This window comes from Dicentrarchus labrax, unplaced genomic scaffold (genome assembly GCF_905237075.1).
Source record: "Dicentrarchus labrax unplaced genomic scaffold, dlabrax2021, whole genome shotgun sequence".
NCBI lineage: Eukaryota > Metazoa > Chordata > Actinopteri > Moronidae > Dicentrarchus > Dicentrarchus labrax.
In genome coordinates, this window is record NW_026136714.1 from 8,704,086 (window position 1) to 8,726,675 (window position 22,590).

A 22,590-nucleotide genomic window follows, 5' to 3' on the forward strand; every position below is an offset into this window, starting at 1 on the left:
CTATTTGTCTCACAGTGGAATAAACAGCCTGAACACCATACAGATGAATCAATACACCAGAAATTGAGCAAAATAAGATTAAATTATATGCCTGGCATTTGTACCGGTACTTAAATACAAATTTAAAGTTGTACTAAAGGGGGAATGTCTGCTACATGTATTTGACAGCTGCAGTTGGTTTGAATTCAAATAAAACAGGATACACACGTTGTTGTAGGTGAAACCACAGCATAGCCTACATTAATTAGTCACTGTTGCTTGACTTTGGTGAGCATGGGGTTAAGTTTTCCTGCTCTGCCCGGGCGTTGATCCCTCATAATGGGATGTGCCACCGAGTCGCTCTGCTGGTCTAAGCTACAGCAGGTCAACATATTCAGTGCGAGAGGCGGGCCCTATCTGCGGGGAAGATGAGCTGTGGACTCCTGAGTGCTGCTCACTGGTCGTGATTTCACCGATGCGGAGCTGAGCGGACACACAGACATGGTGACACGTGGATTTTTGCGGGCGAGAGGACCCACCGGCCACCGGGTGGTGGATTAACGGAGTCGTCGCATGGGTGTGTATCGGCGTCCCGGACTGCACCCGCTTTTCATTCTCGCTCCGGGACCCGGCGATGCGCTCTTTAAAGGAAACGGGTTTCGCAGAGAGATACGGAAAACGCATCCATGCGCCACGGCTACCCCGCATCCAGATATGCCTCTGACAACACAAAGCCTGGTATCAAGGAGCCCCGACATGCAAACCGGCATGGGTGCGTCAACGCGGTTATTTCGCTACATTACGCGGATGAGGCTTCGGAGCGCAGTTGTGCAATGAGACAATCGGGAATTATCAAGTAGACTTTATTGATAGGCTACAGAATCCGACAATATGGCTGATCAGAGCAACATCCAGTCCGCCGCCTCCAAGAGTATCCGGCCTTTTAAATCTAGCGAGGAATACCTGTATGCAATGAAGGAGGATCTGGCTGAATGGCTGAACACCCTGTACGACCTAGATATCACTGCGGACACCTTTATGGATGGGCTGGGGACGGGCTGTGCCCTCTGTCGGCACGCCAACAACGTGAACCGAGCCGCGCAGGACTTCCAGCTGGAGTACCCGGAGGCTGCACAGTCCATGAAGGTGCCATCTAAAGATGTGGTCTTTCAGTCACGCAACGTTGTCCCTGGCTCATTCCTGGCGCGGGATAATGTGTCCAATTTCATCACCTGGTGCAGGCAGGAGCTCTGGATCAAGGATGTCCTCATGTTTGAGACCAACGACTTGGTGGAGAGATGCAACGAGAAGAATTTTGTGTTGTGTCTCCTGGAGGTGGCCCGACGTGGGTCCAAGTTTGGCATGTTGGCCCCCATGTTGATCCAGCTGGAGGAGGAGATCGAAGAGGAGATCCGGGATCAGGAGAGCCTGCGGATCGATGTGGGGGAGCCAGCTGAGCAGAGCCCGCCCAGCAGGTGTTTCAGTCGGAAGGAGAGCAGCCACAGTGTGGAGGATGAGGATGAACCTGATCCAGAGCCCTTCATCTGGCAGCCGAAGAGAGTTTTATGTGACATGCGAAATTTGGATGAGTTGGTGAGTTAAAAAGATAAAAACAGAAACCACTGTATGTATTAATAACTTGATTTACCCTGAATAACATTAGCTGACTCATTAGAAACCCAAGATGTGTCATAACTGCATTACTATGCTCATGCAGGTCATAACAGACTAGTGTAATCGTATTTCCACACAATTTAATCATCACTGGTCATAATGTGTGAAACAGTAAAAATCCCACTTCCCACATGCTTCTCACCCTCTGGCCTTGGTCGGGAGTAAATACCCAGTGTGTTTTGTCTGGTGCTGAGCAGTATGAAGCAGCTGATAGAAAACCAATCTCTCCCATAGTAAGAGGCAGAAATGTGTCAAAAGTGAAGGACCCTCTCTGAAAATATCATGTCAGTGCTATAGAGGAGTCAGGCGCCTTATGGATTCCCTGTGCTGTGCATACATACATACATCTATGTGTCTTTGCTTGAGACTGTGCTGTTAAATTCCTGCTCACCTGTGGAGGGTCAATGTGTGTTTGACACCCAAATTCTTTCTTTGTCTCAGAGCTGCTTCTAGAGAGATTTACAGAGATTAAAATATATATTTTTATTGAAAAGTCATCTTCAGCCTCTTTCCTTTAGCTTCAATACAATATCCTGCTACCGAGGAAGATTATTAATCATGTACTACTTCTGCACCTCCTTTACCAACACTTTCCAAAAATGTCCCCTTTGGCAGTTATACTAAATACATTTCCTGTCTTGTGGAATTCAAACCATCAACTCTTGTCTTGTTGATCTGGCTGACCTTTGCCACTGCCTGCCGCACATGAGCAAAAAATCTTGTTAGGGCTAATGAGCAGACAGACCGACCAGTGGAACATGTGCTCGGATCTGTGTGTGGGGGAGAAGTCAGCGTTTTAATGTTGATGAGACGAACAATGTCCGTCTTTGGCACCGAAGAAGTGAGGGACAGCGAAGGGAGGAGGGGAGACAGCCGACAGTCACTCTCATGCTGGTCAGGCAGCAGAGCAGAGCGGTTCTAATGTGACCTCCGCAGACAGAAATAGGAGAGCATGTGGAGGAGGATGTGCGCTGTTTGTGTCCAGACTGAGTCCGCACACTCTCATATGACTGAGGATTATACAAGCAGACTACATTTCGGGACAAACAAATCACAGGAAAGCTGAAAAGCGTGTCCCTTTTCTTTTCCTTCTCTGTCATCCGCACTGACACATCCATCATCGGACAGTGACAGACAGACACATTTGATTCGCTTTGACCGATTTGGGAAGTGGCATTCCCAGTCGTCATGTGTCTGGTCAATAAAATCTCCCCCACCCTCCCCTGTCAACCTTAGAAAATTGCTTGCCTGTAAGCTGTGCAGAACCTCCCACATCAGCAACATTAGCTCTTCATACAGGATGAGAGGCTGCAATGTTACAATTGTGCACTATTATTGAGGATTTGCGTAGTTGTATTAACACATCCTGTCTAATGGCTTCAGCTGCTTGTGGCCAGTTTCTACTTTCGGGGTCCAGACGTATTTTCAATGAATACCTCTCAATTTACTGGACTGCAGAAGATTTACCAGGAAACAATCGAAATGAAATCCACTTTTATTTATTTTTTCTTTAAATAGTTCGATCAATATCTTCTCATTCAGCAACCCACTCGGTTCCTGCTGCAAGGCATCAGCCTCCTCTATCCTCCGTAACATTAGTCACAAGTTTATTCTGCAGAATACTTGTGTGCACTGATGTAGTGGCCTTACAAGAGATTAGTGTCCCGTTATTACTGGAAACCTCATTGCTTGTGTTCATGAGTATCTGTCAGGGAGAGAAAGAAAGTTAAAGGGCTTAGTTTCATTGGTCCACAGCTGTGACAGCAGACTGTGTGTCTGCTACCCTCAATCAGGCAGCCAGAGGCGACTTTCCTGCCTCATCCAAGATGGATTTTATTTCACAGGATGGTTTGTCTCTTTTTAAAAAATGACTATTGTTTTAGTTTTTACTCACTTATTTTTTATTATTCACAATGATTAAAAATGTTGAAGCTATTTTTTTTTATAGAAAAATACATTATTTATAAATCTATTCATCAACTGCCTCCCTGTTCATATCCAATAACATTATTAATGAAATGTCATCAATTAATTACCAGGCCATTAACTCCCACAGAGACAGCAGCCTCAGGTGCTTGTGCAAACTGAAATGCTACAAAGCTTTCGTTTAGCTTTTATATTTTCTTTACAAAAGCCTACAGATGATGGAAGGAAGGAACATCTACCTACGAATACTGTTTGCACTTGAACCCAGGATGTTTTCATTACATGTGCCTCCACAACGCCCTTATCCAACCATATCTCAAACTGAAAACGTGAGCTGTACAGTGTATGCAGGCGAGTTATGCAAGTAAAATGTCTATATTTATAGTAAAGTACACAGTATTGTATTTATTTATTATCATTCTTATTATTATTATCATTATTTTTGTAGTTTGGCATTTGTTTCTTGTGCCTCTCAATGAGATTTGTACATTTGGCAGCTGTTTATCCTTCCATACGTTGTGTGGCGGTTGGATGATCAAACTAATCTTCTTGTTGAGTTCAACAAGACAATACAAGTGTAGTGATAATAGGATTACAGGTCATTATTCTAACTAGTGTAGTAGTCTGCATACAGACAGCAGGATCAGTTTAAGTGCAAGTCCTTTTAAGGATATCTGGCCATTCAATAATCCCAGTAAAAATGTAGCACCAAATATTACGACTTGTCCTGAGTACACACGGCTTATGTAACAGTAAAGTGACTCAGTAAACTCCTGACTCTTAATGCAAACATCTGATTTGTCACATCAACAATACAATAGGTATTTAATTCAGAAAGCTGTTGTCTGTCCAGTTTACTTTCCTGGTTACAGCACGCTGTCATGTAAACACTCGCCACCACTATGTCTCCTACCAATCTGCCACTACGTATGTTGTTACTCATCTCACTGTGGGGCGGCTTTCCACTCTAAAGTTGAGGAAGTGACTGGCGTCTCATTTCTTCATCATAGTTAGAGTCAATAATAAATGTTCCTTTTTCCAACTCCTGGAGACTTTTTTCACAGAAGTAGCACAGACAGCAGCTGGTTCACTTTACTATATGTCCACGTAACGTTTATCCTTTGCATTAGTGGATTTTCTTTCAAATCAGCACTAGATAGGGATTATGACTTCGACTTTGATTAAATCTGTATTTTCCTATATGCTTCAAGCAGCCTAAGGTAAAGAAACATGGTCATCTACCTTTAAAAAGGGACCCTTTTGTATACCTTCTAGGTCTCGCAATTAGGCCCTGGGCTAAGTTGTTAAAAAAAAACATATAGACCTAGGCAAACTGACATACATGTAATAGTTTAAATGACACCTACTGACCCCTTAATGCACACTCTAATTCTTCGTATGTTTACTGCATGCATAAGCATCTATGCAGCACTATATTTGAGCGTATAAACAACAGACCATAGGAGCTTCACAGCCTTTGTCGCCTTCCTTCATTCGCGTCTTTCCTTCTTCTTGCTCAGTCATATAAACTGGTTCATGTCTCTTCTCACCCCAGGCTTCAACATTCAGCCCTTGTTTAGTTCATATATGTGCGAGCCCCTATTCCCATTCCCCTCCCCCCACCCCAGTCAGATAATAAAGCAAAGAGCACAACAGTATGTCTTGTTGGTGGCATTGAAGAGGAAGTTGTGAATAGACCTTTGATAGCAAGGCAATCAAAGCCTGACATCTCAATCAAAGACTTCGGGTGGAGATACCAGCAGAGCAAAGGGGAAAGGGCAATAAAGAGAGAATATGTGTGTATTATGCCTATATGCGCCGTCTGCTCCATTAACCTTATGCTCCAATTTGTGCATTGAGGGAATAAAAAAAAAGGGGAGTAGACAACAGATAGTGTGCCTAGAGTGACTTTACTGTACACTCTGGTAAACCTGACTGGGATGGATGTTGCTCTGGGAGGGAGAGCTACAGTAGAGAGCGAGCTAGAGTGAAAGAGAAAAGTAGGTCATCATGCTTTGCGTTGGGTCACACTCATACGCTTTGCTGAGAGAGCGTGGCATCCTTCACTGTTTCTCCCTCTTTTGTAAAATGCACTCGTTTTTTTAGGGATTTATGTTGTTTTTCTTTTCTTCTAGAGTTTGCACAGTAACAGTACAGAGCAGATCTCACTCCTCCTCCACTGTTTTCCATGCAGCAGGGTGCCTGGGGAAACAGCTGACTCTGCACTTTGCATATCGCTGGCTTTATGTCTTTAATGCTGCGTTTGATGCTATCAGCTGATCATTTGCATGATTATCGTTTAATTGGGTGTTTATCTGCACAGGCGCCGGTCTGTGTGGAGTTGTCTGGTTATTTTTCTGCAACCGCCAGGAGCCTCCTGAAGCTGGTGTCAGGTGGAGGCTGTCAGAATATGTAGGACTTAGTGGGACATCGGTAGGCAATCAGTTGCTCTAACCTTGGCTGTCACAAGCAGAGTGCTGAGCCTCATCAAAACAAACAGGGCAAGTGACTTAGACACTGGCCTGATATCCTGCACTGGGTGATTACACTGCTGTTTGACTGAAGCCGATGAATAATAGAGTTATTCACCTTGCAGCACTTGATGTCCATTAGATTGCTATATCCTCCTGGCTCCCCAATGAGCAGTTTATCATGTGCCCAGAAGATAGGCATCGATTATCAGAGACCTGTTTCCTTGACGCAATGGATGATGCATGCCCTGGAGCCAGTATGATTACATTTTTCAGTCTGATCAAAACACACAGCACAGGTTTTAAGATAAAAAGAGAGAAGCATTTTGTTATCATTCATTGGAGCAGTTAAAGAAATAGTTTGACATTTTGTGAAATATGTCTGTACAGTAAATATGAAGCTACATCCAGCAGCTTAGCTTAGATTAGCATTAAGACTGGAAACAACTAGCCTGGCTTTGTCCAAAGGAAACAAAATCCACCTAACAGCACCTCTAAAACTCACTAATTAACACGTTATATCTCAGTTATAATGAGCTAATATGTGAGTAAGCTTAATCCCGTTGGAAGGTTACTGGCATTAACTGACATACCTGACCCTGAGGCGTTTATCCAACTCTGGTTTTCTGTCTCATCTCTGCTGGTTTGGCCTGTTGGACCAACAACAGACTCCAAATACATGCATTTCCATGATCTCTCCAGTTTGTCCACACAGGCTGCAACATTATCATCATTCAGTCATTTGTCACCTCCTTACACACCCACCCCGGTTGTTCAAAGAGATTATTAATACATAGAAGACTGTTCCAGGTTTATGAGACATTGTATGGTTGTCCACAGAGTAGCCGTTTATACAGGCTGTCAGGGCCAGTAGTTTAATAGAAGATAGACTCTGATATGTAGCTGTTTTCACCGTGTGCGTTCACAGGCTTTAGGAATGCTTACTGTGGGTGGTGAAGCAATAACCCCTAAAGTTTAAGTTCCCTCCTACCAAGTACTGGCATAGTTTTCTTGTCTCTGTGCTTATCTGATGGTGTTTTATCTTGGAAAGTTTCTAGTCATGACAGGAGATCCTCGGGGCAAGAAGATAAGCTAAGAGGAGAGTCTTGTCATGTTTGAAACTCACTTAAAAAGTACTGTATGTGCTATAATCTTTTCAGTCCTTCTCAATTTTCTTACCATTTGAAAGTACCATGTATTCTGTAATAAACCCTCCAATCTAAGTCAACCCCTGGAAACACCCTTGTGTAAATTCCTGCGGAGTGACTTGTTGTAATATTCAGTTTTTATTGTTGGAGTTTGGCAGTAATTATCCTTTCGCATAGCAATCATAAAAGGAGCCAGTTACAGCAGGCTAGCACACCTATGTTTGATGAATGCACAAGAGTAAACTGTGTGGTCGTATTTTGTTTGTTGACTCATGAGGAGAACAAATATACAAATGGATCAGTGGCTTCTCAGAATTATGGAATCTGGATGTCAAGTCTGAAAACACAGAACTATAATTTGTGTATTCACATAATAACCAGTGAGTTTAGATCATACAACAGCAAATATACCTAATAGAGTAGAACAACATTAGGAACCTGGTACATTCCTTTGTTCAGATACCATTATGTTAAGCTACTGTATACATTTGAAATCAGTAAAGAAAATGGGGACTAAAATCTTTATCTCTCCCCTCCCATTTCCTCTCTTCACCCCAAGGGTTTGCTCAGCCCTCAGTGAATGGCCCCTCAGATGTTTGCAGGTCAGGAAGGAAAGGCACAGAGTGGTTGTTGACTCACACTGAACAGATATGACGTGATCTGAGGAGGGGGCATCATTAAAGCAATATGTACTGTATATGTTTTTGCACAAACCCAGCTGCTTAATTCACAAGGAATATCACACAAGTCTCTTTTAGTAATACAAATATTTCTCTCTCTTTTTTCAAGCCAAAACATCTCTGCATTCCTATCTTAAGATAGATTCAGCAGATTCCCAGTATAGGGGCATGCTGTGGATTGTTCAGTCGCTTGTTCAGTTTTTCTCTCTTTTCCTTCTCGAACATCTGCAGCTCTTGCTGAAAGCTTTCCTCATTTGACCAGCATGCATCCATAATTCATCCTTCAGTTTCTCACAGTGTTCCAGCTCCTCTTCCGCATGTTTCCTGCATGACCTTGTCTCTCTCTCTCCTCCCCTTCTGTCTCATTCTGGTGTGTGAAAGTGTGTGAGTTTTGGTTTCAGTGTATGAGTGTGCCCTTTGTTGACACAGCAAAGACATGGGAAGTGTACACAAGACTCCACAGAGTAAATACTTCAAATGTCAGGGCTGCTATTGATTAGATTATTATTAGAAAACTTTATTGTTGTATGCTGCTGAGGCTTTCATATGAGACACAGTGTGTAAGTCCTTCACCTTCCCTCTGGAGGAAAACGTATGACCTCAGCTGAACAGCGCTGGGGGAGGTTTTAGGGCGAGAGAAAGGCTTTACTTTAGCGAGAATGAAAAAAGGCAAACTGTACAGTTAAAAAGGGAAGGGTAAGGCTATGTGTGTGTCTGTTGCCATAGCAATCTTTCCATGAACTCACTGGCTGGGGTTTTTCCAAACAGGGCTTGTCCACCTACTGACAGAGTGACAGAGCGGAGAGAAGGAGCGAGCAGATGTAGAAATGTAAGCAAAACAAAGGAAGCAAAGACAAATATAGGTCCAGTCAGCTAGTGCACGGGCTAAAAATAAAGGCTGATAGACAACAAAGCAGATGAGAGAGAAGAGGGCCCCTCATAGGAGCAGGTGAGAGGGAGAACAGGGAGGCAGGTGAGATGCGGAGGCTTAACGCTGATTCCTCCCTCTTTAATTAGCATGGGAAGGAAAGAAGGGTGCTGTTTCAAGAAAATAACAAGGTACCTCCTTAATCTTCTGAATACACCATAATGTAGGTGTTACAGGCCAACCTACTCACACACACAGCCCATATCCCCTCAGCCCTGTATACAGTACAAAAGGTACTGTAAACAGCCTAAGGGAGGGAGCTCACCACCTGAAATTTTCCTCTAACGCATCATTTGATCGCTCAAATATCAATAAAACACACTCCTCCCCTTTGTAATGGCCGCCCTTGCAGGCACAGTTTACAGCCATTATTCTTCTTCTCTTCCTGTGCTTTCCTCCATCCACTTTGCCGCTTCACTTTCCCTCCCTCGTGGTCGACAAGTACGCATACGCCTTTTGTCTGAGAGAGACGCCAAGAAAAACATCAAAGCTGTCCAATCCTGTGAGAGCACAGGCCTGTGCAACACAGGCGGATCTCGCTCCACCCTGCAGTTGTGTCTGACTCCAGTTGCCTAATAAGCACCCCCAACCACAGCAAGGGCACCGGCTCTGACTCTCTCGATTCAAAACCCAGCTGGCAGCACAGGCCTGCTGACATCATCACCAGCAGTCTGGTGTCTGAGCTCTTTCTCTCCTCAGTTTATGATGTCACAACCAGAAACATTGTCACGTTAACAGCGTACAGAGGGAGAGTATTCATTAGCACGTCCACATATGTATTTTTGTGCTTTTGTGACACTTTGCGGTGAACTAAATTACCAAAATGTTCTGGATAGATGAGATGAGGCAGGGCTTTTAATGTGGTAAGAGAGCGAGGCGGGGCACTCTGTCCCCCAGTAGGTGCTTGGAGAGAAAAGTTGGCAGGAAGATGACGCACACACACCCTCGTATTCTCAAGCAGCCAAGAATGCCCATTTCTCACACCATAAAACAGATTCATTGTTTGGCTGACACACAGCGCTTAAGACCAGCGGCGCTTTGGCCACGGTTACCGAAATGTGACTAAACATGATCTCCTGTGGGGGCACTGACCTGAAGAACAGGAAGGGTTCGCTGTCGGGTTCCTCTCGGATGTGTGTGTCATGTTTGTCTGCTGCGGATGTTAATTTGCTCTGTTTTTATTCTCCTCTAGGTGCGTGAAATTCTGGGCCGGTGTTCCTGTCCAGCTCAGTTTCCCATGATCAAGGTGTCGGAGGGGAAGTACAAAGTGGGAGACTCAAGTGCATTGATCTTCATAAGGGTAGGCCCTCACCACCATACACAGAATTATCGGTCACTGTGAACTTTATGTATACGTTATTATTTATAAGTTTAATATTTTAGATCATGAAGCATTGTAAAGCATTGAAAAATTGTTTTCATTACCTTAATTACAGTCTTTAAAACATTATTTTAAATTAAGTATTAATGTCAGCATTATAACAGGGAAAGTTAAACTAAACTACTTCTTTGATTACGCTACTTAACATTACTGCTGGTATAAATAATACCAGATGAAAGAATAAAGGTTCCTGCACATATCACTTAAAGGATAACTTTAAGGTTAATACAACTTGGCTCTTATTTTAGTAGTTTCATCATTCTTATCAGTAATTATAACATTGTACTCACCATGTTAATTCCTGAGATCTGGGAACGACTATTGTTTGAGCATTTATGAGGATTTATTAGCAGTAATGGAATCTAACATTCATAGGTATGTTTTGAGTGTAAAATCACCTGAAATAAGTTTTTTTTTTGTTTTTATTACCTTAGAATGAGCTGTTTTTATCAACAGATGGAGTGGGTCCTCTTCCACAAAGTCCGCCATGTTGAGCAGCTTTCGACCTCCGTAGTTTCTACTACACACTTGGAACTACATTGTACACACTAGTCCTTTAAATAAACCCACTAGGTTTATCAAAGTTGTTTGGAAGAAAAAATGAAAATTATGGAACACCCATCACAGTTTACAGTATAACTGTGATAAAAAAAAAAGCCCACCCACTGCTATGGTGGTGAAATCTCAGACTTCTAGTAGCCATGTTACCATGCTACCAGATCAGCTACCAAAAAAAAAGTATACCTAAACTGTAATAAACCTGAATTATCCTTTAAGTCAATTTTACATGTTCTGCTGGCTATATATATAAGCTACTTTGGCTCATAGCACAGAAGACTGTGAGGCCTGCAGTAATTGCATGGAGCCATACGGTGTTGGCATATGGCATCATATGTTGTTTCAAGGAGAGCAAGGTTATGTTGCAACAGATAAACCACCCAACTGCTTGGCTGCAATAAAGCCTAGTGACCTATACAGCGTATCTAACGGCATTGTGACTTCTCTCTTAGTGTTTACAAGCTGCCTTCATCTGGCCCACTCCCAGCACTGTACTTTTTCCACTGAGACACAATTAGAGCTTTAGGTCATTTCCTGAGTTGGCCCTTATCTTGGCTCTCTAGCCTGTTTCTGCTAGATTGTTTGTCTCGGTTTCAGTTTAAGAGCTGCCACTGTACCCACATCAGGCCTCACAGGACCGGGCTGGTGGATAGCAGGGATCGATTTTTGTCTCACTTACCTAAAATGCATCCCCAGCCAGATTAATGGAGTCTTTGGATGGAATTCCAAGTGGTTTGCATTTACATTAAAGGTCTGTTTGACTGGCAGTAATGTCAATATTTCTTCACATTTAATGGCACCACTCGGTCCAGACAGGGTTGTGTGAATGTTTAGCACACCCCTATCTGGGAAATAGCTTTTTCTACCTTCATAATGAAGTGTAAATGTACTCAAACACAGTACTACTGAGTTGACACAAATTGTTTCACTATTAAGAATTTAAGAATTTAGGGTTGTTTAATCTAATTTAAAACACATAGCATAACTTATATTGGAAATGGAATAAGCAATTTCCAAACATTACAAGAAAATGATTAATTAGAATTATTCCATCCAGTCTCTATTTTTTAAAGACTATATAAAAAACCCTTATTATGACATTGAACTGATTTTACTTTCTGTTATAATGCAGACTAAATTAGTCATCTGTGATAAATCAAGTCCTGAAACACAGACAGGATTGTTCTCTGCATTTTCAATGTGCGTCATAAACAGACATTTATGACACATTAGGCACACTAAAGTCATAATTAGCGTCTTTTTTTAAATCAATCCTGCAAGGGAAGGCCGAAGTAAAAATAAGGGGTGAGGACAAAATAAAAATGCATAGCCCTCCCTCTTCTCTGACCTCTCTCCCTCCCTCCTAATAATTTTCCCTAAGTCCCTAAGATGGAGCTTGAAGTGCTTGATCTTTGGAAGCCCTGTTGCAACATCCATTTTAATGTGACATATTTGAATATTTGCAAAGTGTGCGTCTGGGAGCCTTTGACTTGGCAGATTAACCCTCTTCTCACTGTCTCCGCCCTTTCCTGATTCCTCACTGGGGATGACAGTGATTATGCATATGCCCCAGCAGCTACAAGTGCGGCCAACACACTTCCCTCATTCTTCTGAGGGGAGGAAGCGGGCAGCCGCTTTGGAAGCCAACAAACCCCGATTCAGCTGCCAAAACCCCTGACAATGATCTCGGGCTGAACGAGGGGATGAAGTGGAGAAAGCGAATGGGCGAACGGGCCGTATGAACAGAGGGGGGAGTTAATAAGACGTCTTTGTCCCAGGGGAGCTCGCTCCCTAGAGGGAGGAGATGCCTTCAGTCGTGAGGCACAACAGCTGAAATGAACCATGAGCTTAATTTTTGAACTCACCAGTAAGATTTAAGAAGAAATTGGTTCAACACGCCCCCGCAATGATGACAAGAAGTCTCTCTGTTCGCTGTTGCCATAGAAACAGGGATTGGGTCTCTCTAGGCTGGTAAAGACTGTGATACCCCTTCAGTTGTTGGGAAATTAGGCAGCTAAGCCACAGATCTAAAGTGGAACATGGTCCCAAAACATCGATTAAGCCTCAACAGGATCCTCGGTAGTGCCGCAGCATTATGTATAAAATATGAAATGCGCAATATGGTTGTTTGATATGGAAACAGGTGATATAGGATGCAATAAAACATTGAATCATAGATGTAATCATGCAAGTATTTCATCATTAGGTTGTGATCGTGATGTTTTATACATCTGCTTTTGTCTTTTTGATAGTCATGTTGCATTCTGCTGTTTATGTGATTGCATTTGGTTGTTAGATGACTACAAGAGTATAAATAAAGTTCATTGATGGGCTAACAGTCTGGAAATTAGCACTGTGCAATTGGCATTTGAAGACCCCTTGATAATTCTCTTTATAGTCATGCAATTATCTTGCTCCAGTTACACAAAGATATTTGTTTATTTAGATTCCCAGTTGCTGTTACCACCACGACAGCTACTCCTCCTCCACAGTGAAAAAAACAATAACAAGTTCATTATATAAAGATTTATGTCACATCAAGATCTCTATTATGGTATGCTGTACAAAACCTAAAAATAAGTGATTGCAGAGAGTCAAAAGTGACAGCAGAAGGTTGCAATTTCATTCCTCTACAGTATGTGGATTTCTTGTTAGTGGGCCTTTATGATCTTTTTATTGTGGAAATTTATGTCAGTGCTGATCAAAATATGACATGTGGCCTTGCTTTTCACTGCTGGCACATGATGGTCACGCTGCGTCACACAAACACTAAACCTGTTACTGACATAAGGCCAGAGCAGTGGAGAGTAAGCAGTTTATACTCTCAGGTCTGATAGAGATAAGCAGATCAGCTGTTTTGACGGATTTGATGTAGTAGGAGAGCAAGGCCGATGAAAAGACTTGTAGTGGATTGGCAGGGATTGTATTAGAGAGAAGGTGGGGTCAGACTTTGGTGCACATGCCATGTCTGTGGCCTCTCTCTGTGCGCGGTCAGGGACCCGGAGATGAAGTGCTGTGCCACGTGTGATTTGGTGGAAATAAAATCTGTGCCAGCCCACACAGATGTACCATTATGGCTTTGCCTTGCCTGCCCTCTGAGACACGGATACAACCTTTAAAACATGTGGCTGGCAGACCCTGTTACACAACCCAAGGCAGGGGGATGCATCCACGGGGCTCTCGCATCAGTCAGATTGTGTTTCTTCAGCGAATGCAGCTTCTGCCTGGAGGGAGTGAGGCTCTTTGGTCTGATGTTGTGTATGTGTGTGTCTCAGAGAGCAGAGGAGAGTAGGAAGTGACATATCCACCGACCCCCCTCTGTTATGGCTATCCTGGTCCCCTCTCCTCTCCGCTCCTCTCCCTGATAACTGAAATCTCAGCTGAGGAGCAGAGAGGACAGCAGGGGTGAGTTGTAACCATGCTAATTCACCCTGCTACCCTCCGAAAACACGGGGAAGCCAGCTGAGAGGCATGAGAGAGGCCAAAAAAAGAGTGTCTTTCACAGCACTTTGGCTCTTTATTATGCTACCATACTCTGTTTAATTGTGAGTTGGCATGGCAATGAACAGCCCTCATAATGGCAGCAGCTGGGGGTGATGTGGGAGAAAGACGAGGTGCGGGGGAGGGAGAGGCAGGGGCACAGGCAGGGGTGCATCTAGATGTTACGTAACACTGAAGGCTGGCCAGCCTTCAGCAAGCTGCCCCACTTGTGGAATTTGCATATCTATTGACTTGTGCGGTGTGTGTGTGTGTGGTAGTGCTGTATATCAAAAGGTTTGGCCATTTTGTTTGTGCATGAATGTGTATGTTACTTTCTGTTCATCAGTTGAAGCCTTGTTTTTTCTTTTCCTCCCTCAGGTCCTTCGTACTCATGTGATGGTGCGTGTTGGAGGGGGCTGGGACACATTAGAGCACTATTTGGACAAGCATGACCCATGTCGTTGTGCTGCTTTTGGTGAGGTCACTTCCTAGCCCTTACAATACAACTTTATTGTTATGTTTCGTTGGCTAATGAAGAAACATCATTCACAACTGATGTACTATGTTCAGACTACACACACAGCTATTTATGTAATCCAAAATCATCATTATCATCATCATTTCCCATATTCAGATTTGCACTGTTGACCAGCAGCAATCAGTCTGTTTCATACTGAAACCAAATTTACTCCTGGCCAAAAAATGTATTTCTGCAATAGAAAATGTGCAGTCACTCACTTTTATTAGCAGCACAGACCAGAGTGATACATGTTCTTAACTATGCTGGGTGAGACCATCCCTTCCATGGGTCCAAACTATTGCTGGTCAAGAGCCAAGTGTCTGGCCTGGACAGCTGACACTATCTGAAGTCATAATTGGTGTTACATTACTAACCACAAGGGCCCATGTTGAAGATCATTGAGTATTAAGTGATTACAGAAACAGGCCTTTTGTGCTCTATAAATATTCTCCCTAAGTGGTGAGATCATCAGTATTTCTCTGGCTAGTTTCACAAGTTATCCCTGTGGCTTAAGGAAGCATACAAATATGTTATCTACTATTGCTATCTAACAGCTTCATGACATTGGTGTGGTTAGCTATGATATATTTCTGGACCTCTAAATGGCTTTCATCCTTGATGATTGTACAGGCTGTCAGTGTTGGTTAAAGGTCTGTCTTAAACACTTGTTTGTCTCCTCAGCCCACCGCTACCACCAGGCTAAAGCCAGTGGCCAAGGTCAGGGAGGCCATAGCAAGTCCTCGAGTGCCCACTCCTCCCGCTCGACCAGCCCAGGTCCACACTGGCGAAATGATGGCATCGCACCTTACAAACCTCCTGACAGGCGCTCCTTGGAGCCCCCATCTGCTCCATGTGCCTCTTCCTCCTCCACGCGTTCCGGCCGCTCTCAGAACCCTTCTGGCTCCACCGAGCTCGACTCCGGTGCAGCACGTACTTTACTCCCACGGCCGCCACGAGACCGCTCAGAACCCCGCCACTTTAATCCTCTCAGGTGAGTGTGTGTGTATATGCAAGTGTGCGGATAAGTGTTGGGATAAGTGCGTTACCATGATAAGAAATTAATCTCTCGCAAGTAGCCTGGCAGGCCACGCTCAGATTTTGCTGCTTACTCTTTTGTGCCATTAGAAAAGCAGGGAGACAGAAAGGCACACACACACACACACACACACACACACACATATAAATTCAAAGAACTGGGAATATACACAACAAATACACATGCCAGGAAGCCACAGATTAGACCAGAGTAGATTTATCTAATCTCAGGTGACATTGCTCAGATAAATCCTCACACGGCCATCCTACAGCACATCCTAGTGGCTACAAGGTAGACACCAAACATGTTTACTCCGCTCTCCTTTCTTCCCACTCTTCTCTCTTCTACTTTCAGTTCAGTTAATTAGACCATCGACTGCCTAAATATGGCTGTGATTCTGCGCAAACTGTTGCTTAAGCTTGTCTTCTCTTGCCATGGCGAACAGATGGTCTGAATTAGTGTGAAGCCAGTGACAAATGAAACCACACATCAGTTTGATATGCTTCTGAAATGACACATCAGTGCTAGAATAGTGGCATGTTAAGGCCATTATACGTGGCTCTTTCTATTGGATACAATAAGATCTGCTTATGCTCTTCAGGAAGCCGGTAAAATGTTTAGTTGGTCACATATCTTCTCTATATGTCAGAGTGTGAAGGCGCCATTGTTTAACACAATTTGGAGCTGAATGGTGGTTTACTTTGGCTTTTAGCCAATGTGTGGATCATTTCTGTAATGAGCGATGGCTCAGACCAGACGTCAAGGCAACAGCTCATTCGAATTAACCCGGTGTGGGTGTGGCATCCCCTTTCAAGTGCGCCAGACCAGATAAAGACTAATCTGACAACTATCCCTAGACAACTGTTCACAGCTAACTGGGGAAGTAGGTCAACAGGTGGGCTCCATGCAGGCAAATTACCATGCCTGAATATGTACAAAACTAATTTCTGAGGATAACTTTAGAAGTCTGATGTTATAAAACTCTAATTAAAGGCATAACCTGTGATCTAAACTGTATCCTGAAAACACAGGACTGCAGCATGTCGTCATTCCTAATTTGACTGAATTTGAGAAGAGAACACTTTTTTTTTATTTTTTTTTTAACCAACATTTAAGATATATTATGTAAATACACCTGAAATCTTCACAGTCAAACAGATAACACAGCCTCTACTGGGTCTTTAAATATCCAATTTACAAGACACACTGTATTGATCTGTACTCATCAAATCTATCTAGATTTGTTCTTCCTGTAAGTGAACCCTAAGACCTGATTATACAGTTAAAGCTAATGCTCTTACTGGTGCGTGACAGTGGATGGGTGTCTGGTTGAGAAAGGGCAATTCAGTTATGTGTTGGGTAAGAAAATCTGTAAGACCAATTATGTGGTATTATTATAAATATAAATGACTCTTTGTCTCCTCCCTAAATTGTAGGAATAAGGAGACAAGGTTACCACTGACGAGACGTCTGTCTGGAGACAGTGACTCCTCTACAGCATCCTCTAAGGGAGGAGGTGGAGGAGGTGGAGGAGGAGGAGGAGGACGGTACTCTCTTGGTGGTTCCTCACGGCGCTCTGGTGAAGAGGTAGTCCTGCTTGTCAATCGCAAGGAGGGGAAGCATTTGATCGAGAGGCCTGGAGCTCGAAATCAGTCCCCATCCCTGCGTCCCTCACTTCCCCGCGCACGCAGTCAGTCTCGTGAACGTCCTGCACTCGCTCCAATACTTAAACCCAACCCACCACAAGGATCCTCGGATGGACCCCGAACGTCCCGCACAGAGAGGGGCCGCTCCCTCGGAAACGAGGGCCCGAGAAGGCTCCATGCTCCACGTTCCCACAGCCAGAGTAAGTTATCTAGTCGTACGCGGTCAAGTGATGCCAGCCCGGGACCCGTTTCCTGTTACAGAGACCCTCAGCCCCCACCCTCAGACAGACGAGAGGACCTTAGGGCCAAACAAATGCCCCCATCCTCTCCCAGATTAGGTGGTGGGTTCACCAAGAGGCAGTCGTCCTCATGCTCTAACTCACCTGTTAAAGGGGTCCAGAACAACAACAGCAGCCCCAGCAAGAAGACCATAACTACTCCCAGACCTCCTGCCCCTCGCTCACCCTCTGTAGGAAAAGGCAGACTACTCCCACCAGTCAGCTCAGGTGGTCGACGTTCACCACACTCATCTCCCCGCAACTCACACCATCATGCTGCCCGCTCGCCTCGAACATTACAGGGCCCTCGCTCTGCTGGGCGAGGCCACCATAGGAACTGGTCTGGCCTGGAGCGCCAGGAGCCAGAGGAGGAAGAACAGGGCCTTGGCTTCCAGATTTTACCAACACTAGACCCCCAGAGGGAGCAGGACCTATATCGCAGCTTTGAGGCTGAGTTTCTGGCCAATACACAGCAGGTTAGAGGAGTGTCTAGCATAGCTACAGGAGGAGCGACCCTGCAGGCAGCTGGGACACATTCAGTGCCCGCACCCACTGATCATAATGTCACTGACTCCGCTTATTCCTCTTCTAACTCCTCCACCTCCTCCCTGAATGTGGGGGCAAAGATAGGAACTCTGCCTGACCTCAGGGAATCCAAGAGGACTAATTTCCGTCACTTCCCAGTGGAGGATCCCTTAACTTTACTTTATGGACAGAATTTTGTAGGACCACACAACTTTGGTCAAGGAGAGCCTGAGCACTGGGGGGAGCGTGGAGGAGGACTAAAGAAGCTCCCAGCCATCTCTAGCTCCATAGAGGAGAGGGAACTTCCATCTTCCCTGCCTGGTCTTAGAGACACAGAGTCAGACATATTGATGAATCAGGTCCCCTCACAACCTGCTTTCCACTGTACTAATATGAATGGAGACCATGCTGGTTTTCCTCCTACAGGGGGGCTGACAGGTCAGCAGGGTCAGCTTGGCTGGGGGACAGGACCTGAAGGAGATGTTCCTCTGGAGAATCACCAGCCAAACTTACCTTATGACCTAGAAAATGGTGACGGTAGTGATGACCTCCCGCCCCCAGAGGCTTGCCCGTCACCAGTGCCCCTTCCCCCCTCTGAGGACTGCTCCTTCCAGGATTCCTCTAGTGAAACCTCTTCCATGTGCTTCAGCCTGAGCGAATCCCGCTCTGAGTCCCCGCCACCATCTTCCCCCCTGGCCAACGGGGACACAGATGGAGAAGTGTTGAAGACTAAGAAAGGGCAAAAGAAGGGAGACAGGGTAGCCCCTATCTCAAAGCACAAACTGAGAACCAGGATCAGGCCTCGCATTGACAACAGGCCAGACAACAGCCCCTCGCGTATCCCCACGCCGGTCAGCTACAGAGATCTACAGGCTCACGACACGCTTTCCCCATGCCACACCCCACCAATGTCTCCTCAAAGCTCACACTCTACTGGTCGTCCAGCCACATGCAAGAGCCTGCACCAGGCCTTCGCAGACATGATCCATCCTCAACCACGATCCCCAGCCATGGGCAACAAAGAATGCTCCTACCCTGGACAGTCAGGGAGCCTGGACACTGAAGCTTGGATGTAGCACAAATGACGCAGGGGGTTGTTGTCATGAACTTTGACTACTGTGTAAAAAACCCCCAACAAATGTAAGGCTGGGCTATAGACTGTTTTCATTGCATGTCTAACACTCCTTCTTTTTCACTTAGTTTCTCCCCTGAATACCTGCAGGGGGTTCACGTTGCTTTTATTTTGCACTCAAGCCAAAATTATTTATTACCAAAGGAATGGTCTTTAATGTTACTTTTACTGTAATTTTAATGTGTGCATGGGGATGCTTTTGCCAATCATAAGGTTTTTTTTTTGTTTTGTTTTTTTGCAAGACACTTGTGAAATTCTCATGGTTGATACAGAGAGATAGAGAGAGAGCATATGTGCTGCCATTTGCCCCACTGAGGGGTATGGTAAAGTGCCAGGGATTGAAAGCTGCAACTCTATAAACAGTGTAAACACTAAACCTTTAGTCAGATAGATTGGCTCCCTCTTGTGGTTTGCCAGAGCATCTCAGCTTGCCTTGATAGTCAAAATACTGTTTTGATGTGATATTTTCAGTCTCTCCACATCAGTGGTTTTCACATATGACTCATTATACTCATATTTACAATATATTGATAGGTAACATAGACAGAGGTACCCCCATCGTTCTTTTGTCTTTATGAACATTACATGCACTACCAACGTCTGTACAGTTGTCCGCTGTTATCAATGTCTGATGTCACCTTTTCACAACAATTGGTGTAGTAAAGATAGATATTTGTTTTTGGATGCTTAATATGTTACAGGTTGTCAACATTATGTTTAATGCAGGAAAACATTTTAACCATATTTCTACTTTAAGTGGATTGAACCTATACATTTACGAGGAGCAGTGAAGGTTGTATTACTTTGTGTCATTGTCACTGAAACAGAAAAGTTGAGAGCTCTTCCTCTGACCAAACTGTATTCTGGAAAATATACATGTGCAAAAAGTCAAATGCTTTGGAGAATGAATGTGTAAATAGATGATGTGCTCACTGATAGACGTGGGCATTTTGTATATAAAAAGGCATTGAATATACAGTTTAATGTACATATTCACTGTAATCAGTTCTGTGCTGCCTTAGCTATGCAATATTGGTGGTGGAAATGCCTTGACAATTCCCTTTGCCTTAAGATTTAGTCGCAGATTAGTTTTTGAATGTTTTCACTGGACATCACTAAGATCTATTCGGTAACACTACATTGCCATCATTAACTGTTTATGATGATAGAAATTGGAGAGTTTGAGTGTGAATGTGGGAAAAAATAGTGAGGAACGTTGCCAATTTGAATTATAAATTATACTTGATGAAGGTGTACAAATCATGATAAAGATATATAATTTATTGCCTCTGAATCATATTAGTGGTTAGAAGCCAGATAACCTACTTAGCAGATGGATTTCAAAGACATGGCACAATCTGTGGTGACCTCTAGTGGCTAAAGAAAGACATGAACTAAGAGTCTGTTTTCCTTACGCAGTACCCTTTCCTCCATAGTGTCCGGATGCTGATTGGAGCCAATAAAAATGGTATTATAAGGTGAAGTTTGATGGATGAAGAATGATTTTGACGTGAGTGTCTAAGTGTGTGCAACAGAGCATGAATAATAGATGCTGTAACTGGATATGTTCTCTTGTGATGCTCTTGCACAGAGTATTAAAGGCCAGACTCCAGCTACTGTACTTCTGTTGTTGGTATTTGAACAGATGTGGACTTGTGGACTGTAAAATATAATTGAAAGTGGAGATGTAGGAATTGTTGTGTTAGTGCCCTGCAGACACCTCCAAAAACATCTTGTGAGAAATTGGTGGCCGTTTGTTTTTGATGTGTTTAAAATTGGTTTCGGTCGGTAAAAAAGAAAGAAAGAAAGAAAATGTGGATCACGTGTTTTTGTAGGGCACTGTGAATAGGCTAGGAAAAAGAAGAGTGCATGTATGTGTGTACATACTGTATGAGAATATGTACAGAGTTGGAGTTAAGAAAGGGGAGTGATGTTGGTCTAATTTATTTATTTAAGAAATTAAGTCTCATGGGGCTTAAGTGACATCTGCGTCCCAAGTACTGTTGAGTGAGCTGTAAATGTTCAGTGAAATCCAAATGAGGCAGGTCCCAATGTGTATAAACATCATACGTTTTAAGAGTTTTAAGTTTTCTCAACAGTACACCGTAAAGAGACACAATGATGAGTTAGAAATGTTTAAAACTGGTATAATCCTCCAGATAAACTAAACACATCGGGGCTGTTTTGCAATATTCAGAGATACAGTAATTTGATTTAATGCTGACTGCTCATTGCCACAGATAATTTACGGTGTACCAGTATTGTTGGAGCTACTATTGATCCGATATGTAGCCGGTTATCAGTTTCACCTGTATAAACAGATTTATTCTAGTTGTTTTAAATGTAAATTTGTTTTGGCTTATTTGAAGACATTTGCATTTTGATCGACTGGTCGTCTAAAATGTGCCAGTTATGTAAACTGTGACTTCATAAAAACACGCCATGAAATGCGGTTGTCCTGACATAGTCTTTGTCCTGCACAACTTCGTGCAAATTTAATGAAACTCTCTCTCTCGTTCTCTCAATCCCTAATCAGCGAAATTTTGAATGTTCATGATCAGACAATTTCTTGTTTGCTAATGTTATTTTCACTAAAAACTTAAGTTAAATGTACAGATTGCTTGACATTGTGGAATTTGTATGTATGAAATAGCAATACTGCAACATTTCACTGTTTTTTTCTGTTTTTTTGAAGTTGAAAATGCTGTCAAGTTGTTCTTGTAATAAATATTTTCCTCTGAAGTTTATGAATTATCCCTGATCAATTTTTCATGTAGAGCTTCTATCACAGCAGCATGTAAAACAGATTGGGGTTGGACTTTAAAGGAAGTTGTGCAGTGCCTGTTTGAGAAAAGCCAAAATCTCAATGTGGTTAATAACATCTTAATTAGGAACTTTTTACACTTGAAACTAAATGTATTTGGTGCATAAGATGGACGATACTGTGTGTAAATGTTGACTGATATCTGATCTCTTTGTGCAGATTTTGCAGTGTGAAGTTAGAAAATGCAACAAAACTGAATGTCATATACCCTGCCCCGTCTTTGAGTATGTGTAGAGTTGAAATAATGCAATTTTACCTGGAAATAAGTGACAAAAATGCAATCATACCTGGGAATAAGTGGAAATAATGCAATATTACCTGGAAATAGGTCTAAAAAATGCAATTTTACCTGGAAATAAGTGACAAAAATGCAATCATACCTGGGAATAAGTGGAAATAATGCA

General features: G+C 43.4%; 1 protein-coding gene across 1 annotated transcript; it reads left to right on the forward strand.

The window, feature by feature from the left end:
• The first annotated feature begins 289 nt into the window (after positions 1 to 289).
• On the forward strand, positions 290 to 22,109 carry gas2l1 (growth arrest-specific 2 like 1). The gene is made up of 5 exons (XM_051422589.1): positions 290 to 1,572; positions 9,999 to 10,106; positions 14,604 to 14,700; positions 15,427 to 15,736; positions 17,218 to 22,109. Exons 1-5 carry the CDS (start codon positions 871 to 873, stop codon positions 19,304 to 19,306), a joined length of 3,306 nt encoding a protein of 1,101 aa, XP_051278549.1. The 5' UTR covers positions 290 to 870; the 3' UTR covers positions 19,307 to 22,109.
• The last annotated feature ends 481 nt before the right edge of the window (positions 22,110 to 22,590 follow it).